General features: G+C 42.9%; 1 protein-coding gene across 7 annotated transcripts in view; it reads left to right on the top strand.

Annotated features, from left to right (window-relative positions):
- Positions 1 to 25,477, top strand: part of SPECC1 (sperm antigen with calponin homology and coiled-coil domains 1) — an 85,002-nt gene that overhangs the window by 8,776 nt on the left and 50,749 nt on the right. For 2 of the 7 annotated variants that reach the window (XM_018919441.3, XM_018919444.3), the window contains exons 1-3: positions 2,204 to 2,474; positions 11,644 to 11,820; positions 13,773 to 13,908. In XM_018919441.3, the coding sequence (XP_018774986.2) occupies positions 11,674 to 11,820; positions 13,773 to 13,908 (283 nt within the window). In that variant the 5' untranslated portion in view covers positions 2,204 to 2,474; positions 11,644 to 11,673. Of the gene's footprint in view, positions 1 to 788; positions 897 to 2,199; positions 2,475 to 11,643; positions 11,821 to 13,772; positions 13,909 to 23,850; positions 23,996 to 25,477 lie in introns of those variants that run through there. The other 5 variants (XM_018919439.3, XM_018919440.3, XM_018919443.3 and 2 more) reach the window with 5 other exon arrangements.

The following is a 25,477-nucleotide window of genomic DNA, read 5'->3' as shown; positions in this document are numbered from 1 at the left end:
TGGCTGTGTGAAAGTAATTATGGTTAAGGCCCTGGCTTTCTTTCAGCCTGGCCAACTCATTTTAGCTGTTTGTTTCTGGACTGTTTTTTCATTTAGCAGAAAGGCAATTTATCAATTCAGAAAGCTTTATGCTGAATAACTCTTTGGTCTAAGTAAAGAGATCAGGTAATTATAGTCATAAGGGCTACCAGAAAACCTCTAAATAAACAAATACACTGTCTGGTCTCCTTGGGTTTGGGGAAATTCTCCACCACTATTCCAGGCTGTCTCCCCAAGCTGAGGCATGTAAATGTTGTGACTGTCTCCTTACAGCCAAGCATTTCATTTTTAGATTTTGGTCAAGTTATATTTATCAAATGTATCCCAAAGATATTTGAGAGTGCAATACAGGAGCTCATCTTGCCTCCCCACTCCCTCATCTTAGTTCTGTATTTCTCTTGGCTGGAAGATAGGAAAACCTATCAAGCTGCCAACACTGCTCTCCCTCTGAGCCCAAACAAACTCACCAGCAGTGGCAGAGGGGCAGAATGCTGCTGTCCAAAAAGGATTTGGTTTCTTCAGCCAAAGAATCTTCTCAGCAAGGTGTCTGCACCTGATATCCCTCTCATTGGAGAGCTTGGGGTCCAAGTACCTGCAGCTGTTTGCCCTGAGCTGGTATTTTTGAGCTGCATCTGTTGAGTTGTGAAGGTGGGACATGAACAGAGCAGAGGCGTGAGCTGCAGTCCCTCCCCTGGGTACCCAAGTGACCTCATTGCCTATGCCTGCATCACGTGTGGGGTCACTTCCTCAGGGAGGAGGATCTCTGCATTCAGATCAAGTATCTACAGCAGCTTCCTCCTTATCTGAGCTGTGAATCATCTCAAGAACTCTGAATGTTGTATAAAAATACAGAACAGGTAAGTTCTACCTGTGGTCACACAGCCCGACCTTGGATATTGGAGAAACTGTCAAAGTGGGCTGGGTAGGAGGATTGGTACATTGTGGATGTTGGCAAAGCTGGAATAGCACCTGACTGAATTTAGGGACTTAGAACTAATGTCTGCTTGAGACCTGCCAAGCACAGAGCTTTATCCTGTGCCAAATAAGTCATGGTGTGCTCTTTTGTCTTGTTCTAGCATTTTAAGATAAGGCGAGAGCTTGTTACTCTTAAGAATATCAGAAAGTTGGATCCCAAATCCAAAATCTTCAGAGGAGATTTGGCTTGGACTCCATCTGTTTTTAAGGTTTGGTTACTCTATGATAACAGTAGTGGTGCCAAGACTGAGCTAAAACATAAATTTACTCTTGGCATAACATCAGCTTCCTTCAGGCCCCTTTGGCACCTCGAGTAAAGAGGGTACAATAAGGTTGGACTGTTCAGATTCTTCAACATCTACTAGAAACATCTACTGTAGTAGCAACATTACTTAAGTACCAGCTTCACACTGTTGAGAGGGAGAATTCCTGATCTGTAGGAATTCTTTAGTCAGGGAGACCAGAGGGTGATCAGACCCTCTCTAGAATTGGACAAAAAGTCCTCTTTAAAACATGTTCATTTTCTGTTTGAAATTTGGAATTGATGTCTTTTCATCCTCTCTGTCTCTTTCAAATTGATACTATCTCTGCTTGCTTTAACTCTGTTAAGACCTCTGGCTTTTTTCTTCCTGTTTTCAATCATGAAATTCTTTCAAAAATCTTAAGGAAGAGGTTAACGTTCTCAAGCATTTGTTCGCTCTTGTCCTTTGTTTGCTCTTTTCTAAATAAAGAACGGATTGACCCTTCTTGGGCAGCTCGACTCACTCAGGACTGATTCTGGTTAGTTTTGTAAAAGCTTCTGTCTTAGGGCACCTTCCTTCCCTACACTTGCTTTTCCACTTTGTTGAAGCAATGATGGAGGCAAGGGAAATGTCATAAGGTGTCCTGGCTGAGATTGCTGGCACTCTGGGGGATGTATTATTGTGGAATAGAAAAGCTTCTGAAAGCTGCTTCTGTGTTTTCCTCTGAAAATGCCTTTTTCTATGCCACCTCCTTGCCCTTTCTCTGTGGTATGTGCTGCATGTTTTTGCTTAATTGGATCATCCAGACCAGTTTGTGGTTTATGCTCTGCCCAGTGTCCAGTCCTGCAGTTGGGGATGATGGGACCCTGAAAGAAACTCTTCTTCTGCTTTAAGGACTGAAGCACCTCACTGTTCTGGACCTAGGCTACAAATTGCTTTCTTGCATAAATCCTCCTTGCTTTGATGAAAATATAATATTTGTCATTCCCCTGAGTAAGCGAGTGCCTGTGTGTGTGCTGAGTGCCGAGGCGCCGGTGGAGCCAGCTCCCTTCCGTGTGTGAATCATTTCTCAAGCAGCTCTCTGTGTCTCTCTGCAATGTGGTTTTCCTCTCAGGGAAGCACTCAAGCCCTGAATTTTCAGTCTGGTTTGCACATGCTGTCAGAAGCCAGTGGGAGCCACTTTTCTTTTTAACGCAGAAAAGAGGACAAGCTTTTACTGTAAGTATTTTATTGTCTTTTATTTCTTTTATGATGGGAACTGTATTATCTCTAGAAGGATTCTTGGGCCAGTAATGTATTTATGGAGTGAATAAACCTGCTTTGCTCAACAGCACTTTTTTCACAGTATCTCAATGTAAAACTAAATTGAATTAATCAAAAATAGGGTAAACAAGGCTGTGTTAGCTGAAAATGGGCTGGGGGTGGTGTAAAAGCCATTGCAACCACAGAAAAAAAATCCCCTCATGAGAGCTGGCTACTGTATTTTCCTCCTGCTCAGCTACATTGATTTAGTGACAGAAGGGGTGAAGCTGTTTCTGTTCCTGCTTTTTCCTCTGGCAATTTACGGTTGTTCCCCGACAGTGAATCGAAGCAGGAGCACGAGCAGAGTTTCCTCTGCTGCTGCATGTGCACACAGTCCAGTGAAGGAAGGGCAGAAGGGAACGGGCTGCTGAGCCAGGAGCTTTGGCAGCTCCTGTCTGTGGGAGCAGGGAGAGCACTGGGGGCACTCCAGCAGGAACCTCTTACAGCCAGGGCTGGTCAGCTTCTTAGCAGGACCCTTTCATTACAGCACCTCAACTGTTGTCTTTAAAATTGTACTGGGGATGAAGATTGGTCATGGAAACAATTGAAATAATAACAGCATTTATAGAGCAGGTAATATGGCAAAGTTGTTAATTAAGCTCTGTGTGTGTAGCAGTAAAGGATTAGTGGTAGAACTGGTTTGAATACAGGGATTCTCTACCTTTTTCTCTTCTGTACAGTTCTAGAAATCCCCTACTGATCCTTTCTGGTTTGCATGTTTCTCTCTAAATGCAAGTGTTCTTTGCCTCTGTAACCTCGGTAGGAGGGAGGATACCTGGTTTGCTCAAACTGTGTTTTTTCTGCACAATTTCTGTAACTACCACGGAAATTCCTCATCCTAACATGCACTTGGCTATGTGCTACCCCTTCCCTTTTTTGTGCAGTTCTAAACTAATTTCATTTCATTGTGCAGCCCACCAAGATGGGCCATTCAGTCCATCAGTGGCCTCCAGTCACAGCTGCAAACTGTTGCTTTGGTCTGTTCTGTTCCTGTTTGTTATGAATATTTTTAAAATGCAGAAGTCCTCTGGTTTCTCCTGCAGCTTTGGAGTTATGTCCTCCTCTTTGCAAGGAGCCCTTTCTGTCAGAAGTTCACACTGTCTCTCATAAACGCTCAGAAGTTCCCAGTTTATGAACTTCAAGTGAGCTATTTTGCTCTTTAATGGGAGATAAATATCTCCTTAAGGGATAGCTTCCAGATCTCAATTATTTCTCTGCACTGTGATGGATGGAAAACGGGAGTCAGGGAAACATCCCAGCATGTGGCAATCTGTGAGGCTGCTCGCTTGCGTGCTGTGTGACAGATGTTGATTTATCTAATTTTTGCTTTTTTTTTCCTGTGGGGTTCCTTTCCAAGGCAAACGAATGAGTCCATCTTCGTAAATATCCTATTTAGTGAGCAATTATTATCCCATTTTTACAAGTGGAAAAACTAAGGCGTGGGAAGGTTACATGGCTGAGGGGGTATGATGATTCTGTGCTGAAGCTGATGATGGAATCAGGTGAAATTCCATGGAATGCGTTGCCTCTGGTATCATCCTTCCATGCTCTGAGGGGACAGGGAAGCTGCCATTCTCTGTACCAGTATGCACCAGTCAGGATGACCATGTAGCCACATGCTGTGCGTCTCTGCTGTTCCAAAAAAACATCATCATTCCTTTTCTTTCTTGTAGTTGTACCCTCTATGCTACAGAAAAATGTAATGACAGGTAATTATCAGGCAAACCACTTGTAATTATTCTTAATTTCTTCAGCAATTATATAGCTCTTGCTCTATCTGAAATGAAACCTTCTTCTCTTCCTTCTTGTGGGTTGGCAAAACATGAAGTGGCCGAATGTGTCACTTGCTTTGTGCTGTATTCACTGGGACAGTAGTTCAAAGAACACGGATTAATGAGCAATAGCTGCCTTGAAATGGCTCTAAAACATTTTTGTTCTCAACCTGAACGTACTGAACATGAATTAAACCCATCTATTGAGGACAGAGTCATATTGGGGAGAGCCCAGAGTGACCTAATTCCTCACGATTATAACATGGTTGTAACTTCAAAAAGGGAGTTTGGAGTCAATGCATCATTTTTAGCCTTCCTGAATCTTCCTGTGCATCCTTCAGTAACTCGATGTTTGTGATTCAGAATTGCCACATCATGTAGAAAATTAGAGCTGGGTCGGGAGTTTTGCTTTTATCCTCTCATTTATAAGGTCAGGGGTCATAAGGAGGTAGCAGCATTTCTCTTGTGAGCTGTGTAATGGTGACTGGTTAGATAATCAGTGTGAGGAAGGAGGAGGAGATGGAGAATCCATGTACAAACTGTGTGATTCAATACAGGACAAGGGCAAGCATGTTCCCAGACATCTCCCAGTACAGCTTTGGCTCAGTTTTCCAGCATCAGTCACTGTGCTGGATGACAGCAACAATATCTGTGTTTTCCTGTCTCATAAATGGCCAGCAGCATGGAACAAGGACAAGGGAAATGCAGCTGAACCAATTTCTTATCCATGTGCACACATGAGGATTTTATTGTGATTTCTGCATTTTTCTCATGTGATCTAACAATGAGTGAAAGGCTGACAAATCCAAAACTCCAGGGAGAGCTTCTGTGGAGGAGGGTGGGCAGAGGGTTTTGCAGTGCTCTCCATGCCTGAAAAAGTCATCAGTGACTCTAATGGTTGCTGTGGGAAGAGGATTTTATTTTGAATGATGCTGAGACATGGAGTTTTGCAGTTGCTGGCCTGGCCTCTGGCAGCCTTTTGGGGATGGTTTTGGAGGCTGGAAATCTGTCACATGGGGCTGCCTGGACCTGTCCTTGCCTGGGCCATCTCTGATCTTTGGACATCCGTGGAACCCTTCAGTACATTTGTGTGCTGCTTAATAAATACCAGTTGTAGGGAATTCTTGAAAACACATAAAGGAAATAAGCAAGAAAAGCCTTAACACAAAAATGTGAGCTGCTCACTTACCACTGTAACCACATATAAACTTTGTCTTTGGGAAGTTCAAGGGAGTTTCCATTATCTGTTTGCATTCTGACACCATGGGGGGGAAGGAAAGGAGCTGGCTCTGCAATAAATGCTTATAGAGGAGAGGTAGAGCTGTATCCCCTGGAAAGAAAATTCTCATCTGATGCCACATTGAAAGTGCTCTTTTGATGTTGAAGAGCTCTACAGAAGAATCATTAAAACAAAAATGCAAAGCAAGCTTCAACCCAACAGAGTGACTGAATGGGTGACCTTGGGAATGTCTGTATCCTCATTTCTGTATAGTTCTGTGTCTAAAATTTAACTGCATTTTTAACTCCTTGCAAGATCACTTCAATTCTACAGCTGCCTAGCTGTTTTATTATAGTACTATTTTCTTCACTATTACAAGTTGAAAAATAATAATAATAGCACTAAACCCATCTTTCTTGAGGCATGAGTAAAACCAGCAGAATCTGCCCTGCTGTCTGGACATGAAAATTTCCAAGTGATGTCTTGTCTCCTGGTCCTCTACCAGCAAACCACGAAAATTCAGCTGCAAATGAGATTGGAAAGAGAGTCTGCTGAGGTAGACCAGAGGAAACTGTGAAGTGTCTGGGGTCAGGTTTATAATTGATTCTTTTTGGACAGCAAAAGCAAGAGGAGCCTTAGAGATGAGATGAGGTTTTGAGAAATGGGCTTTTTTTTTTTTTTTTTTTTTTTTTTTTTTTTGTCTGGGTTATGTTTGGGTGGAAGCAAGTGGTCTGGCTTGTTTTTTTTGTTGGTTTTTTTTTTTGTTTTTTTTTTGTTTTTTTTTTTTGGTGGGCTTTTTCATCCAAATCTAATTAAACTAAGCTTTGTACCAGCAAGAATCCAGCAAGTGACTGCTTGGAGGAGTGATGGAGGAAGGTTGCACTGAGAGCCTCAAATACACCAAAACCAAGGTAACAGGAATTACAGCAAAGAAGAATGGATAGATACAGAAATTGTACTGAGATAAAAGGAACAGAGGCCTGAGGAAAGCTGTTAAAGGTGACCAAAGGACTAATAGTACTTTGTTTTTATTTTTTAGCCTGATCTTATTTCCAAATGGATTTTTCTCCATGCCATCTATCTCCACATTACCAATTACTGTATTTGGACTATCAGCTTCCCTGGTTTGATTCCTAATATCAGTTAAGAAATCAAGATGAGTCATATGGAAGCATCTGTCAAGCCTAAAAATTGTTGTTTAAAGTTAATTGATGTGAAAGGCAGAAAAGAATTCTATTTTAGCCCAGCTGTCTATCCTGCCATACAGCTTCCTACGTGCCACTAGAAAATGCTTTACAGTTTACTGAACTTGTTAGATATTTCTATGTTCCAGTTGATAGTTTCTCTGAAAATAGCAGAAGCTGATTAGAGGGAAAATAGTAGAAGCATGATGCAGATTTTGCAAAAAAAAAAAAAAAGAAAAAGAAAATCGTGCTTTGAATTCATGAGTGTGTCTAATGAAGCTTCTGGTATCGTCTGACCTTTGGATGTAATGAAAAGTTACTGAATTACAGGAAAATGGCACTGGGGGCTGTGGGGTTTGACCCACCAAAGTCACACCTGTGTCCTTTGAGGGCCTTAGCTGTAGAGTTGGGACTTTGGCCTCATCCTTCAGGACTGCTGGGCATTCCCAGGTCCTGGTGAAGCTGAATGTACCATCTGGCACATTCTTCTCCAGATTAGTAATGAGCTTTCATAATTCTTTATTTCATTCCTTTTCCCAAAGCATCTTGTGCATGACTCTGCTTAAATTTGAGTGTCCTGCTGAGTCCTGACACACAGACATGTGCCCCAAAACCTAAATTGTACAACAGTTATAGGTGGGGCACAGCTGCTTTCCATCCCCCAACAGGGTTTTTCCTGGGTAATTTCATTTCTGCAGATATGCTAATAAATTTTATTTATTTAATAGTGCAACTCCTAGGTTTCTTGACTGTGAAATAATATTGCTTATCATCACTCAAATCAACCTATCTATTCTCTTCAGTTCTTCAGAATAAAATAGCCTTTAATAGTCAGCAGAATGTGTGTCCTAGAAGTTTATTCCCCAGAACTGGTGAATTCCTCTTTTGATCCACAGCCAAGTCTAAAGATCCTGGAGCCCTGGTGTTGTTTCTGCTGATGCTGAGTGCCTGTGAGTTAGGATAAATTCTTAATCCAGTTTTTCTAGCCATAAAATGGGAACCATTCTAGGCTGGTTCTAAAGACTTTTATTAATAAATGCATGTGGACTGACTAATAAAGAAATGTCTGGGTCCTCAGCCTTTAATAAAACAGTAAAATTTCAAGTGAAATGGACTGCAGAACTTCTGCCAACTGCCAAAATAGTCCTCATCAACATATTCCAAACATCCTTTAAAAATACCAGTAAGAAAGGATGAACTGTATAGCATGGCCTGAATTTTTAAAGGCTGATGCCTGCAGGGAATTCTGAGGATTACTGAGAGAAGAAGCTCTGTCAGGACCAGCTTTACATTTTTGGTAAACCTGATTATCCTCTGCAGTACCTGTTTCAAAGGAGGGGTGTATTCAGGGGTGTATTCTTTTACACCACTTTTAGGTGTAAAAGATTTTAAAAAGCCCAACCCCAAACCCCTGCAGTCTGGAAGTGCCTGGCAATAGAATCAGTTTTGCTGAAGTTACATCTTGCTGAGTCCTCATTTATTTCAGCATGGGGTTGCTTCCTTATTTTCAGAGTCCAACTCCAAGCAGGACATGCTGCAGGGATTTAGTCTGGCCAACTGAGTGCCCTGCTCTGGCTGATGCCAAAGAAAGACTTTGAATTTCAGGATGGCAGTAATTCTGTTTGCTTCCTAAGGAAAATTCCCTGTGAAATGTGCAAAAATGAAGAATAAAAACACAGAGCTGCAGGCATTGCTTAAAGCAAGTCATTTTCCCACGAGAATCAGCCCTCATCTGAAATTTATTGACACAGAATGGGTGTAAAACAAGTGATTTTTGTCCCTGTGTTTTCAGGAGCAGCTTGGTTGTGTCTCTCGTGGAAAGTTGCTTCTCTTTCAGGTCTCCCAGGGGATAGCCTACAGATCAAATCAATCTCCCTGGGGTCCTTGTGGAAGGCTGATATTTAGTGAAAATACAGCAGAGTTACTTCTAAGACACAAGAAGATAAGAGCTTTTAATAAATGTGCTGTTTCTACATCAGGATAAGAGAAACCTCCTTGCCAGTGCTGGGTGTCCTGGTTGCTGCCTGGCTGCAGGCATTTGGGGTAGCTGAGTTAATATTTGGGTTCACTGCTACCATGAGCTCCTTCCATGAGCAATTTCTTGATGCTGAACTCCAGGGTTTTCCATTGTCCCCACTGCTCACACCTTCCATGGAGCTTTTTTGTTTTGCTTGTTTCTTTGTAATGCAATAAATTGCATTTGGAGGAGGGGGAAAGCTGATGGTGACTCTGAGAATGGATTTTCTGCTCTCATCAAGGAACAGCAGGACTTTTTTTTTTTTTTTCACCTTTTTTTAAGTACTTTCATTTTGCACTACTGAAGCAGTACTTCTAATAACTCAAATATGTGTCACCTGCTTAGGAATGAAAGCAGCTTAGGATGTGCAACCTGGCTTGATGCTTTGAAGTACATATAAGGCTTGTGGAAAGTCCTGGAATCCCACTTCAGAGATGGAAATCTTTATCTACAAGGCAAATTCAGGTTAGCCAAATACCTGAGAAGTCTTAACTCCATCTTTTACAAATGCCAGTTCTCCTATAAATACATGGAAAGCTAATAATAAACACTAATAAATCCAGGTATTTCTTCTCAATTTTGGTTTCATCTGCTTGGTGCAGTAAAATGTTATTGAATCCGCATGACAAATAATTCAGCTCTCTTTACGTAAGAAGCCAGTTTGCCTTAGGCTACTGGCTGGATTTCTTGAGTTGTGGTTTGTTTTTTTTTCTATAAGTACCTCTTCCTTTTACTCCTCAGATCATGGTCTAATGAGCATATCACTCCAGTGCAATTTGAAAATGTCATGGATGACTCAAAATTAAATTCCTTTGGATATCAAGAAAGCATCTGTACAGCTTAAGGCAGGAAAATATGAGGTACAGTTATGAAGAAAACCAGAGGGTATAATAAAGCAGTGTGTGTGCAACCACTGGATCTGCAAAAACCCAAAATCTGCATAATTTGGAGATCTAATCAGCAAGAGAGTTTGCATGTGTAGTTGCCTGTTCACCCATATAAATACAGTGAATGTTAAAAGGATTAAGAGCCTGTAAAAAGATAAGTTTTTAAATATTGTAAGCACCAAAGCTTGCTAAGGTGGATCATGAGCTGTGGGAATGCTAAATAATATCATCTATTGTAATATAGTTTACATATCTGTCAGGGCTTTAAAACAGTGATCAGCATAATCATCACCAAAGGCTCTTAATGAGATCAGTGGATGGCTCCTCACTGGATGTGTTAAGAATTTTAATGGGGTAATGCCTATACTTAGCAACAACTACAACTTTTTAATTCCTTTATTTAGGAGCTGATAGGGAACTGCTGTGGACAGAGCAGACAGCTCCCCCTGCAAGAGGCACCAAGGACAAATAGAGGGAATGTCACTTGCTGGCTTTGTTCTCTGTGAACAGCAGCTGAGCACTTGACATTGCCTTCACCGTGCAGAAGCACTCCCTAAACAGACCGAGGTGGCACCTGCAAGGTGCTGTCACTGTCAAATCCACCCTGGCCCCAGACAGAGCTGTGCCCTGGGAGTTCAGTGAATGCTCTCATTTATGAATGTGAAATCAGGTACAAAGCAAATTATGAGATGTAAAATGTGACCAGAGCCCCTCCTGACTCAGCCAGGAATAAATTGCTTCAGTGTCTCTGTCAAGGTGTTGCTGTCCAAGCTCACTTTCCCTCTGAGCACATTGCCAGGCACTGGGCACCCACTCTGTGGGTGAGGGGCTTGCCTAAACTTTGAATATGAAGAAAAACAAATAGCAAATTCTTAGTTTAACTAATAGTTACAAATATAAATAAATTCAAAGACATTTATGAATGAATTTCCAGCATTCCATCCTGTGCCTGTGGATATTCTGGTTACCTGTTTAACAGACAAGTTACCCTCTGCCTACACAAGGCTGAGGCACAGCTACATCCTGTGTCTATTTTGGAAAATGAAGAAAAGTGTTGCTCATACAAAGTGGGGGAGGACAGGAGATATCAGGCCACGTCCCCTCCCTTACATTCCCAGCCCAGCAGGCTCATGGGACTTGGAAAAAATATCCAAATAATTCTTTTATTCTGCTCATGGTGTGGATTGGGCAGTGGCTGGTGAAAATGTATGGGTTTAGATCTCCAGGAGGGGAGGGAGCTGTTTAACTGGCAGCTGTCAGCCTGCTGAGGGAAACAGGCTGGTTGTTCCTGCTGGCAGCTGAAATGACTTCAGCTACATCCAAAAAAAGGAAATCATGTCTGTTTGCTCGTTCCTGGCAGGATTTCTCTCTTGCATAAGCTTATCTCTGAGGAATAGTGGATCTGGATCTTTGTTTGCAAAGAAGTTGGTGTTTTGGTTTTTTTTTTACTATGTTTTGTGAGTCTTGGTATTGTGGAACATCTTTTTATCACTGTGGCAACATCAACTGCTGCTCCTCTAGAAGACTCTGATAAGTTAAAGATATATTTTCCACCCATCTGAGGAAACTTACTTCTCATGTGACTTTCTAAAAGTGAGTGTTATTTCAGTTGAAGATGCTGGATCTAATGGTAAAATAAGTAATTTTCTTTTTTTCTCAAGGTGGCTTTAAATTGCTGTGGGCTTCAATGTTCTCAGTTACTCTTTCATTGTGCTTCAGTATTCGCAGGTGTCCTGCTGTGCCTGAGGGAGGTTTTGGGACTTAAACAGTCCCCAGAAAAGTTAAAGTTCCTTCTGTGGTTGATATGAAAAGTAAAAGTGGCTGTAGCCTGCTCTGAAGGCTTCTCTAGGCTCAGTGTTGATGTTTGTGAGAGAGGGGATCAAATTTAGCATGGCCTTTTCAGCCGTTTAAACTCATGCCAGATATCTCTCTTGCCTTTCAGGTCACATAAAGATAAGTTATATTCTTGTATGAGTGCATAAATACATATAAACTTTTTTTTTTAGAGTCTGTAGACTGAATTACTTGGGAAGAAAATGAAGAGTAGTGCCAGGCCTTGGAGTGCAATAGCAAAGCAAGGGAGCCATGGAGTTGACAGAGGGAAACCTCTTTCCAGCACCTCCACAGGAATGAAGACATCCAAATCCTCCACTTCCCTTGCCTTTGAATCCCGGCTCAGCAAGGTACTCATCCTTAGGGACTGTTCAAGTATTCCAGTCCTGATCCAGGTTAAAGCTTTGGTTTAGTCCTCAAACTACTGCACCCACTGTGTTAAGTGGAGGGAGATTTAAATTGTGTTGTATATTAGATTAATACACATTTCTCAAAGTATTTATCATGTACTGTATCTGTACACTCTGTGTGTGAGGGAATTGCCTAAACTTTGAAGATGGGGAAAAACAAATGGCAAATTCTCCGTTCAGCTGATAGTTACACGTGTAAAGAAATTCAAAGAGATTTATTAATGAATTTCCAGCATTCCTAAAAACCTGGGGCTCATCCCTTCAAGGCAAAATATCTTAACAGAAGACATTGCAATACAACAAATGCGTTTTATGAATTCTATTTTTTTATACAGATATATTTTAAAAAATAACAGAAACTTCTGTCCAAGTAATGTTTTCAAGAAAATGGAGTAATACACCTGAAATGCTGCTGCATCTGCACCCTTGCAGCCAGCAAACAAAAATAACCTTGTCATCCAAATCCAGATCAAGGTTGTAACTTTCCAGTAATAAAGCTTAACGAACAGTACATAGCAGGGTACAGTATTTAGATCTCCTCTTGATTAAAACTTCATTAATTGTCACAGTTTTTCAAGGAAAGGATTAATTTATTGAACTTGCTGTGCAGACTCCTAGATGCATTTACCAACAGGGTATTTCAGTGCTCCAGGCAAGTTGTGCTGTGTGGCTGAGCAGCATCTCTGAAGCAATGCTACTGAGGACACTAATCAGAAAATCTGATATGATTGATTTGTTAAATTTAGTGTTAATTGTGGAGAGATTTCTTCCTAATGACAGCTAATGCCTTCAAATTGTGTCCAGCTGCAAATGCAAAATCATCAAAGTGGCTTCCTTGAAGGAAGGGAATAGAAAAGGTACTGTAGTTGCTGCTGTAGGAAAGAGCACATTGAAGAAATTATTTCAGAGAGACTGCAGAACTCTCTAAAGGTCAGAAAGTCGGGTTGTTCCATTCTCCTCCTAAGAGTGAGCGGACAAAACCTCTGCCAGAAGGCAAAATGTTCGTTGTTTGGTATCCTGGAGCACCATCAACACTTCAGCTATTGAAACTTATGGGCTCAGAGGGTCAAGGAAACCACAGACTCTGAGTCAGAGGAGGAGATGAAAGGGAGAAGGAATGAGAGTTGAAAGATTTCATTTTGCTTAAATGTTTCACATTCAGGAACTACTAAATAGGGGCAGTGCTTGTTGTGAGCTCTCTTTTCTCTTAACCCAGCAGAGGCATTCTGCCTGTGCTCCAGGGATCCCCTGGTGGCACTGGACAACTTCAAAGGAAGTGGATTTTCATTTGAGAAAACACTTTAGGTGTCCACAAACTCAAAAGTATAGGAAAACTACTGCTCTAGGGAGACTCTCCAAAGCTTTGGTCTTAAAATACTTACAGTATTTTTCCTGAAATAAATTAGAGACTGTTACTAGAGGCACACAAATGGAAATCAGCTGACCAAAGTTCTGAGATAAACTGTAACTTCTGCTTGCTGAAGCAAGATCATTTCAGTGTTTCTCTTTGAATCTTGTGCTTGTGTTCCATGGGTTTCTTGAGTAGGCACTTTGAGTAGACTTGTGTCACCAGAAATTTCCTTCCCAAAATGTTGTCAGAGTGCCAGTAGACCACTCCTGCCAACTGTTTTCTCCTTGCCTTTCAATTATATGCCTTTTTGAACATTCTTTCCCATTTTTATTCATTGTTGGAAAAGGGTTTGATCTCTTAACCCACTTCACAAAAACCTAGAATGGAACGCAAATACAAAAATTACATACTCCAGTTATAAAGGCAATATTCCCATGGGGCTACTTTATGGAAATGTTAATTTTACCCAAGGAATCTTGCATTTTGAACTGACTAAAGGGAATATTCAGGGTCCTGACCTGTTCCCCACTCTGTGTCACAGCTGAAGCGGGCGAGCAGCGAGGACATGCTCACCAAACCTGGGCCAGCAGCAGCTTCAGGAGTCTCCAGGCTGAAGAAGACAATCACAGCAGGAGCCATTTCAGAGCTTGCTGAGAGTCGGCTGAAGCCCACCACAGGTAGGCACAAAGCTGCTGTGACCCGTGCTGTGAGTGTCAAGGTCCCAGCAGTGTCCCCCTTGCAGCACAGCCGTGTGGCAGTCACGGGACGCTGTGCCTTGCATCCTGCACCCCAAGAGCCAGGGACACGAAGTGACAAGGGATGAGCTGGCTGGTTTTAGGAGCCGGGGCAACCCCAGCAGCCAGGCGGTGGCGCCGGTGGCCCGCGGCTCCGGGCCGGGCTGTACCCAGCCAGGGACCCAGCCCCCGGCTCCAGAGCAGGACAGCATCACCGTCTGAAGTTTTCCTCATTTATCAATAGCATTCTCTCTTCTCTCTCTACTGAGTGAGCAGAGCTGTTTGCCCGCTGCTCCTGGGACACGGCAGAGGTGTGAGAACAAAGAGCCAGCCCTGGGCATCCCCATGTGCAGCCTGTGCTGCTCCTGAGCTAGCCCGGGGCGCGCTCTCCCCAGCAGCCTCAGCCCCATCCGCTTGTTCCCATAGGTTACAAACCTAAGCCTGTTTCGAAAGGCAGCGACACCATCTGCATACCAAGAGCTTCGGTGTAAACGCTCTGCTTTCCCCTAGGAGCTCAGCAAATGCTTGCTTTTGTCTGCTCCCTGGTGGCATTTCCAAGGGAATGTGAGCTCTTATTAAATTTGACCATGACCTCCCTATTTGTCGCAGCCTCTGCAGGTTTTGACTGTGTGACAGAACAATGTTACTAACCAGAGAGAGATTTCTGTTAAAAAAAAAAGAAATATAAAAACCTTTATATACCCTTGGAAGAAGATGATGTGCCTTGTAACAGCACAAATGTTTCATAGTAACCCAAAGACAGATCCAATTCTGCTGTTAATCAGTGTGTAAATCCTCAAATTTAATAGTGACTAGCTGTATCCAAAGGAATTTGGGATTCACAAGCCAATAAAGAGGCATGATGCTTAGGAGGAGCCAGGCAGGGAGATGAAAACCTGTACAGATGATGCAGCACAGGATCCTGGGAATGCAGCCAGGGAAACAGCACTGCAGGGAGTCCAGAATGGAATATGTCTGTTAGACACCAAAACACAAGCATGGAATAGAGAGCCCTCTTCTGCATGCAGCTAAAATAACTGGGATTGGAGGAAGGAGATTTATGATGATGACTACTTTAAATACAAAGCTGAAATGGTTTATGGAGGTCAAGTTACATCTGGGTATTGCTTTGTCACTTTAAATCACATCATTGGATATAACCTCATATATTGCTTTGCATCTGCATTTGTAGAAGCATGAATGGGAATATTAATGCTAAAGGAAAAGAGAATAAATGTATAGAAAAACACTAAGAATGTATGTGCTACCCCTCTAAAATAGTTTTTAACCTAGAGAGAGCTGTCCCAGCTCTTACAGGGACTGTTTTAAGTGTGTATACACTGTCTTGCATGTCTGTTTTTACAGCAGTTCCATAATCCAAAAGGGTGTTTGAAAATGCTGAGAAAGTGTCATTGTCAGGGCCACTGGAAGGTACTTGATCTTATTGAGCAAGAGAGAGCTTTGTCACACTGAAAAAGAAAATACCAGTAGTCCCACTAAAATGGTGTATTGTTGCTAAGAGAACTAACAGTGAGCATGACAGAGGGCACAGCATGTTCTAGGGAACAGAAGTAGGAAAGGAGAGAACGTTTTCAGCTGCTGTATTTTTTGCAATGGCATCCCAGATAGTCTGACTGTGATCAAGATGCAAAGCTGGCTGTGGAGCTAATCCAAATGAGAAGGTTCCAGTAGCTGGGAAATGCAGATGTTTGTATACGTAGCCAAATGTGTAAATCTAGAAATTTATTCCAAAATCACTTTCTTTTGTTTCTTTGATGGCCTTCATCTGTTCTGTGTTTTCCTTTAATGTCTTGACTGCAGGCATTATCTCTCCCCCTTGTTTGGGCTTTTTTTGTCTGTTACTCAAGTGAGTGGTTTGAGTATTTTACTGAAATGATATTTTATTAGTTCCAGCCACACTCTGATGGTACACAGTTGTATAATAGTCCTGTGTGAGAGAATTTAAAGAGAAAAAGGTATGGAAATGGCAAAGCTTAGGTTTCTTTCCTCTTTGGGTGTGACTGTCCACCATCTGTGTGTTGACCTTGAGCAGTAAGACATGTTCCAAATGCTGCAGACAATAAATAATTGACCTAAAGATTGGTTGTTCAAATAGGGTTGTTTCTATGCTGCCCTTGGTGGAGTTTCAGTTATTTATTCCAGCCTTTTATTGATGGAACTACCCCTGCCTGCCCTGTTGGGAGCTGACACAGTAAATCATAAGCAACTTAAAGGAGGATGAGGCCAAGCCCATGTATCCATCCTTGGCAAGTGCAGTTGAGCAAATGGAGCTGGAGACTGATTCTGGCTGGGAGTTCTGTGCTGTGCTGATGGGTTTTGTAACTCCTTGGCACTTTTGAAATCCCAGGCAGTGGGAAATGACGCACAGTGAGAAATAAATGTGTTGTATTCAGCTTCCTTATCCTCAGTGTGATGTCTTCCCATGTACTGTCCTGAAATAGCTGTTTGGGTTTGCTAAAATCAAGCCTACAGAACTGTGGCATTGTTTTTAATGTCTCAGTAGATGAAAAAGGGCTGGAAAATTGTAAAACATGAGCAAGAGTTCACTAATCTTGGAACACATTGATTTTAATGCATGTACTTATAAAGCCATCCAGTCTTTGAAGCCATATAGCAAAGAAATGATTGTAAAATGGATAAATAGAGAAGTTTGTATATTAATGAGACACCAGGACTCTCTTCCCCTAAGGTTCAGGATTGTAGAAAATCAATGACTTCAGATTCTGCTCCTTTGAGGTCTGCAAGCCAAATGACCTTAAAAAATGCAATTTCACAGAGAATTTCAAAGCTTCTTATGTGATCATATACCTCTCAGGAAGAGCATTGCATGCCAGGACTGGTATGCAAATAGAAAATTTGAGGTTCAGGCAGATGAAATTACTTTTTCAATGGAGCCTGGAAGTCATTCCAAATCCTTGCTCTGAGTTCTGTCATTCAGTCCATACAAACTCCCAGTTCAAGCATTTTCTGAGAACTTCCCTGGAGGCTGCCTAGTTTAATCATGTTCCTGTGCTGCTTTGATGTGATTTCAGTGGCAGCTGCTATTATCTGTCAGGTTGGACAGGAACAAAAAAGAGTCTGGACATCAGAAAGGAGAGAGAGCCAGGATGTGGTCATGGCACAGTCCAGTCACACATCATCCTAAAGCTCTGAGACTATTTCAGCCATTCTCATTTCTCACAAATATATTGATTTTTATATCAAGTGCTGCCAGCTCCAATATGAGGTATCAGTTATCCCTGAAATGTAATTAAGAGATAGCTGTACTTTTGCTCAGGCTGCTTCATCAGCTTGTTTTTTATAGCTAAATAAAGGCTAAATCTCTTTAGACATGATTTGCCTCAGAAACAATAGGAAACTGTCAATAATAATGTTATTATCACCTACCTTAGCATTTATAAAAATTCTGGTTAATTTACTGACAAGCTCAAGTTCTCTCTAAAGGCCAAAGCAGGAGACAGGTGCTACATCTTTGGGGGCTGGGAGAAGCCAAGATGCCAGCAGGACTGTGAGGGGTGGCCTGCTGTGTCGCCCCCTGCTCCAGCAGAAATTACCATTTATTATTATGCATAAAATGGCAAAGTCAATACTTGGCAGGAATTTTCAGCCAAAATTACAAAAACCTGTTGCTTTCTGTGTGTTCCTGCTGAGTTGATCCACATCCAAGGCTGGAGATGGTGCCAATCCAGGAGCATAGAGGAGGGAAGCTCAAAGATATTAAGAGTTTCAATTATCTCCTCAGCATCTCGTGTCAAGGCTCTGAACTCTGCAGGTTACCTGGACAAAAGCTGCTAATCCCAGAATGGAAAGTTGCCAGCATTGGAAATGAAGCTGCTCTGCAACACAGGCTGTTGTAATAAACCCAGCAAATTAAATAGGGAAACAAAAATACCAAGAGATTTGGCATAATCAGGGAAAACTATAGAAGGGCCTGAGGCTTATATTCTGTTGTGGCACAGTTTGGGTTGAACAATTTTCAGCTCCAGTAAGGAGGGGCTCTGTTTTGATGAGTTTTTCTGTGATTTGTCATTCACATTCCTGCCCAATAATCAGAGTTAATGTCCCAGTGACTAAATGTGGTACCTGTGTATCTTCAATTCCTTCCCAGTGCTGGCAGAGCACATACCATTACTCCATTTGTCCATCATTGTTTTTTCATGTAGTTTATGTGAAAAGTCTTGATTTCTCTCTGAAACAGCTGCTTGCAGCTATTCTGTGTAGATAGTGCTGGTATTGAGAAAAGAAAGGCTTTAACTAAATGAGGCCAACTGGTCCCTGCCAGCTCTGGTGTTAGTGGGAAAGCTTGAGTATCACTGGTGAGACTTGTTCACCTGTGGCTGATTCCAGAGGGGAGACTGGTGTGTGGTTTTATTGCACATAGCACTCATTAGATATGCTTCTTTCCCAGCAAAATTGAAAATGTGCCATGCTACAGATTTCAGAGATTGCTGCATGCTCATAGAATTGTCATTTTCAGCTTGCTATTTGATAGTAGTGTAGGGACTCTATCAAATTTAATGTCTTCTCTCAGCTAACTTCTCTTATGTGATGTGGGATAAAAATTTAGGTTAATGTGAAGCTAATCCAGACCAGAAGCTTTCCCTCCATGGTCAGAAAATTCAAGAAAGTAACTTTTTATTTAAAAGCTTTCTTTAAAAAAGAAAAAATCCTTAGGGAAAAAGAAATCTAACTGACAATTTAGCAGTTCATAAGATGCTAATGCACCCCAATTAAGACAGGAAAAAGGAAAGTGATTTCTATTGAAGGACAGCTCTCTGACCTTGGGGCCCTTTTACTCTGCCATACATCAGCTTTTGACAGCGCCTGCTTTTTGTGATCTGTCACATCAAAGCACTGCTATAGGTTTGGGAGAGGTTGCTGCACTTTGCATTCAGGCTCGTTACTGTCTCGTTTTCCTTGTGAACGATACAGCCAAGTGTGAGGGTCACTAATGAGATCGGTATGTTCTGTTCCACCAGGCTCCACTGTAACCGAGTGGCTGAGCTCATCTGGGCTTTCCCAGGAGCTCTAAATGTGCTGCAAAACCTCATCTGGAAAGCTACTTGCATTTTGTTCCTCCTTCCAGGTACAAGACACAGCTCTTGCATAATTATTCTTTCCTACAAAGAAATTCTAGCTCCAAAAGTGGTATAAAAAGGAAAGGAAGACTCAAGATATTGCTTTGTCAGGCTGTCATTCAAATTGGCAAGAAGTGCTGCTGGAATTTAGCATGCAAAGCAGTGGAAATGTCTGCATTTACATCCAGAGCTCCCCATGCAGCTGGATATGCATATTGACATCTACACATACCTATAAATATCTGCAAGGATGTTTAACATATTGCTACAGCCGTGAACCTGAACCTCCCTGGCATTCCTTAGCAAAATGTTTCCTTTATGTGTGATTTCCCCAGGTGTCAAGTAGTCAGACTGAGTTTCAGCACCAGTTTTTTTTCACCCACTGTCTTCTGAAGGGAAAGCACAAGATTGGAGGGAGATCAAATTTGACATTCCAGATTTAGATTATGGCTGCTACTTGTCAGGTTTCTCTTACTCCTTCTTACAAGGAATTTTTTTCCTTGGCACAGCCTGCAAATACAGTTGTTGATTGCTGATGCCTGTGCTGAAAATATTCTTGTATTATATTTATTGCTGTGTTGTTTTTCATGTTCTTTGGAGCTTTGCTCTTTCCCTCTGTAAGCCATAGGCAGTTGTGCATCCTGGAATGGCTGGGAGTGGGGGCTGCTTCACATGACTGTTCTCCAGGCATCTTTTTCCTCTTTGTTTCTTCTTTGATAACTGGCAGTGTAGTGAGACCAATGCCTTTAGAGGCTGTCTGGTAGGATTTCTGATACCTGATCCTGTTATGGATAACAGGCTTTTTGAGAGGCATTCACAGGCTGGCTGCAGTCATCTTACATTATTAAACAAGTAGGAATTAACTTCTGCTGACAACACTGTCTGCAGAATGTACCTTTTTCTTGCTGTCCTAATCTACTGCCGAATTTACATTTCCTGTGCTGAATCTCTGTTAACACATTCTGAGATTCTGCATTCAGCTTCTTGTTAAAACCACCTGTGAAAGAGAGACCCTTTTCTCTGGGTGTTCCCCTGAGAATGACTTTGTTGGCACAAGTGAGCCCCTCTGGGACCTGAGCCAGTTCAGAGGATCCAGAGTGTGGTAGGGATACTGAAATGCTGAGTCTTGAAGGCTGCAGTGACTTAACTCATTAAATTGTTGACAGTTAATTGGCTCAAGGCAACGTGTATAGGGAGGATTCCATTACAGCTGTAAGGGAACTGTGGTGATCCCAAAAGCCTTCCTAGGGACGCTTAAACAGAGAGGGGAGCATGCCTGGATGCTCCAAGAATAGCACAAATCTGGGATCTCCCAGCTTGTTTTCATTTCTTTCCAGGCTTCTTTACTGAAGTTCAGCAAAGTCAACACAACCCTGCTCTGACTACCTGCCCTAGGTTAATTATCAGCTTTCCTTCAGCTGGTTTGAAGAGAAATGATCCTTAACACAAATTCTCTGGGCCTAAATCTATTGCAGCCAGAATGCCTTGGCAGAGGGCCACTGTGTTTGCACTTAAAGAATGGGAGGGAGAAGGAAAGGAACGCAAAGTTGGCCTGGTCTGACAAGTATGCAGATCAGGGGAGGGCTTGGCATTCCTTGTAGTGGTTTTTTTTTTTTTTTTTCACTGTTTTTTTTTTCAGGAGCTTTTGGCTTACATTAGATTTTAATATTGTAGAGCAAGAGGGGAGGGATTGACAGCTCCATCTCAGATGGGTTTCTGGAAGGCTGTCCTTCTGTGCCATGAACTGTGACCTCACCAAGTATCTTCATTACAAAAAATCTGTTTCTAGCATGGTTAAAAAAAGCTTTGGTTCACCTGGGGTGCAGCTCTAGATGTTATATTTCTAATCCTTTGAGGCCCACTGCTGGGAATGATGCACAGATTCTGAAGATTTATTTTCCCTGCTACCTATGTACTTGGTGCTCATAAATCTTCAGCATTTATGGAAGAAGGAGAGTGTGATAGTGTGAATTCTGGTGTTCATGATAGCCACACTTAGGGTCCATTCTGTTTAGTCCAGCATGAGTATCTGTAAATCCTTTAAACCTCAGCCTTCTGGAGAGACTGTCAGCTGCCCGGCCACTGCAAATCTGAGATTTGGTAGCATCTTCACACTCGTTCTCATGAGCTTGGATTACAATTTGAACAGAAATTCCATTCATTCATTTGCTGTGTTGTAAGTAGGATGCAAAGAAAGTTATGCCTGGCAAGCAAGTCCTATCATTTGACTAGGGAGTTGAAAGAATTTTGTACATCACACCTTCAATAATTAACTCCCATTCTCACTATATAGGAAAAGAGTGTTTGTGAAGTTTTATTGGCAGCTCAAGAAAGAGCAAGGGGATGAGTCAAACTTCATGCTTAGGAAGAGACCAGCTAATCTGCTTTGTAGAGCTGAAATGCATTCATTTATTTTTATACCTTTATTACTGAAGAGGAAGGGAAAGTAAAGTAAAATGTTCAGATAACAAATAGTTGCCTAAAGATTAAGCCATGCATCTGTTGTGATTTGTTACCTGGTCTCCATCTCATGGTTGCTGTTACTCCTTTTTCCTCAGCTTGAGCTGCAAGATCCATAAGCAGTAATCTCTTATCTATACCTTCTGCTCTACCTGTATTTAAAAATTTGTGCTTTACCTTGTATTTTGGACTGGGCTAGAAGTCTTTGGCCTGACATCATTCTCCCTATCATGGTGTTAGAATGTTCTGACTTACATTTCGTGCCACTGTCAAAAATAACAGATTGGTTCTTCCAGTCCTGACTCTTCTACAGTGCTCAGATTTCAGGTGTGTTTGCTCTGAGTCAGTGATTACATTTTATAATTGCTCCAGGCCTGCACCAGTGCTGCACTGGGACCTTGTTACACTATTCCCTTTTGTGATCACAGAAATAGAAAGCAAGTGATGAAGTAATAAATGCTCAGCTTCAGGATTTATCAGCCCAACAGACTCTCACAGCTCATGCAGCCCCTCAGGTGAGTCCTGTTGAAGGAAAGCAGAAGTCACTCTTTAGCCTATAGTGGAAGAAAATCTCTGTGGGAGATACATTTCAACAGCAGTTGGAGGAAGTTTGCATCTGTACCTTGGAAAGAGCAGGCTGAGTACCCACCATAGTAAGATACAAGACTTAAGAGATCATAAGATGACTTTTAGAGAAAGAATGTACTGTCACTGATTCCTTTTTGATGGCTTATTCATTAAACAAAGCGTTTTGTGTTTGACATGTCATGAGACAGAAGCAGACAGGAGTTGTTTAATGTCATCCAGATATAGACAGCTGTGTGAAAACTTTTCACTTCATCTCTAAAGTGTCAGAGGAAGAACAATGGAAAGCTGAAGACTGACAATGAACTCATCCTATTGTACTGAAATATTAGCAAAATTCTGGTTCTATTATATTGAATGGTCTCCAGATACTTTATCTGAAGTGATGGATTCACAACTAGATAGATTAATTCTCCATGTATAATTTTCAGGCTGTTTTGAGCCTAGGAGACACACTAGTTTATTATTTCTGAATTTGTTTTTAACTCTCTTGTTGAAACCAAGATTCAAGAGGATTCTGTGAATTATCTACATAATGGAAACTGATCACTGGAGTCATTCAGCATCCTTGTTTCCCATGTACATCAGGGCTCCATTAGTGTGGAGCATCTTGATTTTTTTGGAAAGATGTGCTGTTGGTGAGGGTCTGGATGGGCCTGTCTTATGCAGCTGCTCTTGCAGTGCCAGTCACAGGCAAAAATATTGATGATAGAAATATAGTGAGAAATCTGCTCCAGTTTGTGGCTGCAGGTCTAAATGTGCTAGTGGCTGTCAGGTTGGATTGTTGTTCTATTAGCATAAGGGGAAATTTGAAAATCACTGTAATAGACTTTTAGGAATAAAATACCACATCCTGAACTCAATAAAGAGAAATGGATTTTAATGGTATTCATTGAATGCTGTATATTGTTCAGTATAATAGGTATGTGAGCCTGCTGTGCTGTTCTCAGCACCAGTGGAGGCTGAGAGGAGCTGGGGGTGCTCGGCTGACCCAGGAATAGCCCCAGAGGATATCAGAACAGATCTGATGGATGGGACTTGTCAGAAAGGGCTCATGCTCACAATCATGATGAGGTTTTCAGAGGAATCCAGTCTCCATTTCAGCATCCCTTGGGTATCTATGTTTTCACGAGACACTGAGCTTCTCTGAAATTGGGTCCCCTCATTTTTGTGACGGTTCGGAGATGCCCTTGCCCAGACATGTCAGTGCTGTGCTCAGCAGTGTAGTTAGATCTATGGGCAGGGTCTGTTTGCTCCATGCTAAGCATGCTTTGGGTGGTGGAACTGGGGAAAAATTAATGTTGGCTTTGCTTTGGAGACATTTGGCTGCTCAGGTCTCTGCTGAGAGTCTCTCTGCCCTCCGTCCCCCCCAGCCGCTTTTCAGCGTTTAGCTTAGAATCACCGTGATGTACCGCCCGGAACGGGCTCTCTGCTGTTCTCCCTGTCCGCCTCGGCCGTTCCAGGGCAGGGAGGCTCCGCTTCGGGCGGTGCTGGAGCATCGAGGCCGTGCCGGGAGCACCGCTCCCTCTCGGAGCCCGCGGCCCCGCGGCCCGGCCGGAGCTGCAGCTCCCGCGGCGGCCGCTGGGTGTCCCCCGGCGCTGCCCCGCTCGCTGCCGCCCAGCCCGGCCGGGAGCGGGGCTGGCTGAGGGAGGAGGCGGCGCCGCAGCCGCCTCGGCGGGGGCCGCAGCGCGGCTCGGCCGCCAGCAGCTCGGAGCGCGCTGCCTGCCGCTCCCCGCCGGGGCTGCCTGAGCCGGGCACGGCGAGAGGCGGCTCTGCGCCGGCACCGGGCATGAGCGGGGCTCCGGCGGCCTGAGGGGGCTCGGGAGGAGCCGGGAGGCCAGAGGAGATGGGCAACCAGCCGGGCAGAGCGGAGGAGCACGAGCAAGGTGTGTGTGAGCGGCGGGGCGGCGGCACCGCGGGGATGGCGTTTTGTTCGCGGGGGCTCAGCCGACACGGGGCTGTTGTCACAGCGAAAGCTGGTGGCTTCCAACCTGCCGGGGACACTGCTGCTGTTTGCCTTGTAAATGAGCTTTATTGCCGCTCCGTACCTGAGATCACAGCACCGTCCTCACGGGAGCTTTTCTGAAAGGAATCCTTCGGAGCAGAACGCCTGCAAGGGTGGGACCCTGTTCGCTGACAGATTTTTTTCTTTTTCTTGGCAGAGTCTGCATGATGCAGCTAAAAAGTTACAAAGCCGATGTAGTGATGTGCATAGAACTTGTCAGGATCTGCAGCTTGGCTGTGTTAGCCTTCACCATTGTTCGTGGCCTGAGGCCTGAAATTTTCCAGGCCTTAGAATTTAAAATGATGCCTTTGTGGAAGGTCTCCCACCATTGTCCTTTCAGAAGTGTAGCTCCGCATGTTAATCAGGAGCAGATTTCATAGAAAGCTGAGAGCTGGTATCAGGTAGATCGCATTCCCCGTGTGCCAAATGTCTGCACCGTACACCAGCACTGCTGCTAATTTGTTCCTGATGCCGTAGAGCTGTTTCGCTTGCCTTCTGATTTATTTTGCTTGTTTCTCAAATGCTGAGTGAGGGGGGAAACTCGTAGGTCCACTATTTTCTGCTGCTTATTTCTCAGTTTCTTTCCGATTTTAGAACCCTCTAACACACGTAAAATCGCAATCAGTTGTATTTCCTCGCACTCTGTTTCTTGCTGTTGCCATGGGAATTTCATTCACAAAAACCCATTAAAGTTGTTATTGCTTAGCAGGGGTTTCTATGACTTCGGGTCGATACGTAGGTATTGTTCTAAGAGCAAATACAAATGTACCTGATCTCTGGAATTGTTAGCAGGGCTGCATTGCTGCTCGGGGATCTCACGACAGATCTGCCAGCGAGTGCTGGAACAGCAGCGAGGTGTAGTGAGAACTCTCTAGCACTATGTTAATCATCGGGCTAATGAAGAACACAAAAGCTGCCAGTATCCAGTCACCAGAAGAAATGCTGCCCTAAGGGAAAGTTAAACTTTAGGCTGGAGATTGTGGCTGCCTACATCCCCAGCCCCTGAAATCCTCTGGCCGCTGCCGGCCAGCGAAGTTTTGCTGGAGCTGAAAGTGTCATTTAGGAGGAGTAGTACTGATAATAAACTAAGGGAGAACTGGATAATGGCCCAGGGAGACACTGCTGACTTCTGATCAGTTGGAGCAAACGGACTCTGATTTTGCAGGGCCATTTTGAACAGCTTATTGCTGTTAACGCAGATGATAAATGAGTGTGCAGACCCCTTGTGGGTTTGAAAAATCTCTTTCATCCTTTGTTTTCTCTTGATTTATTTTTTTTATTGAAGAGGAAAGAGTTATACTTGTGTTGCACCTAAGCAGTTTTTAAACTATTCTCAGTTTTTAAGTGTAGGCTGTACTAGGTC

This window comes from Serinus canaria, chromosome 19 (assembly GCF_022539315.1).
Source record: "Serinus canaria isolate serCan28SL12 chromosome 19, serCan2020, whole genome shotgun sequence".
Lineage (NCBI taxonomy): Eukaryota > Metazoa > Chordata > Aves > Passeriformes > Fringillidae > Serinus > Serinus canaria.
The sequence above is the reverse complement of the archived record's forward strand: the minus strand, read 5'-3'. Positions and strand labels throughout refer to the sequence as shown.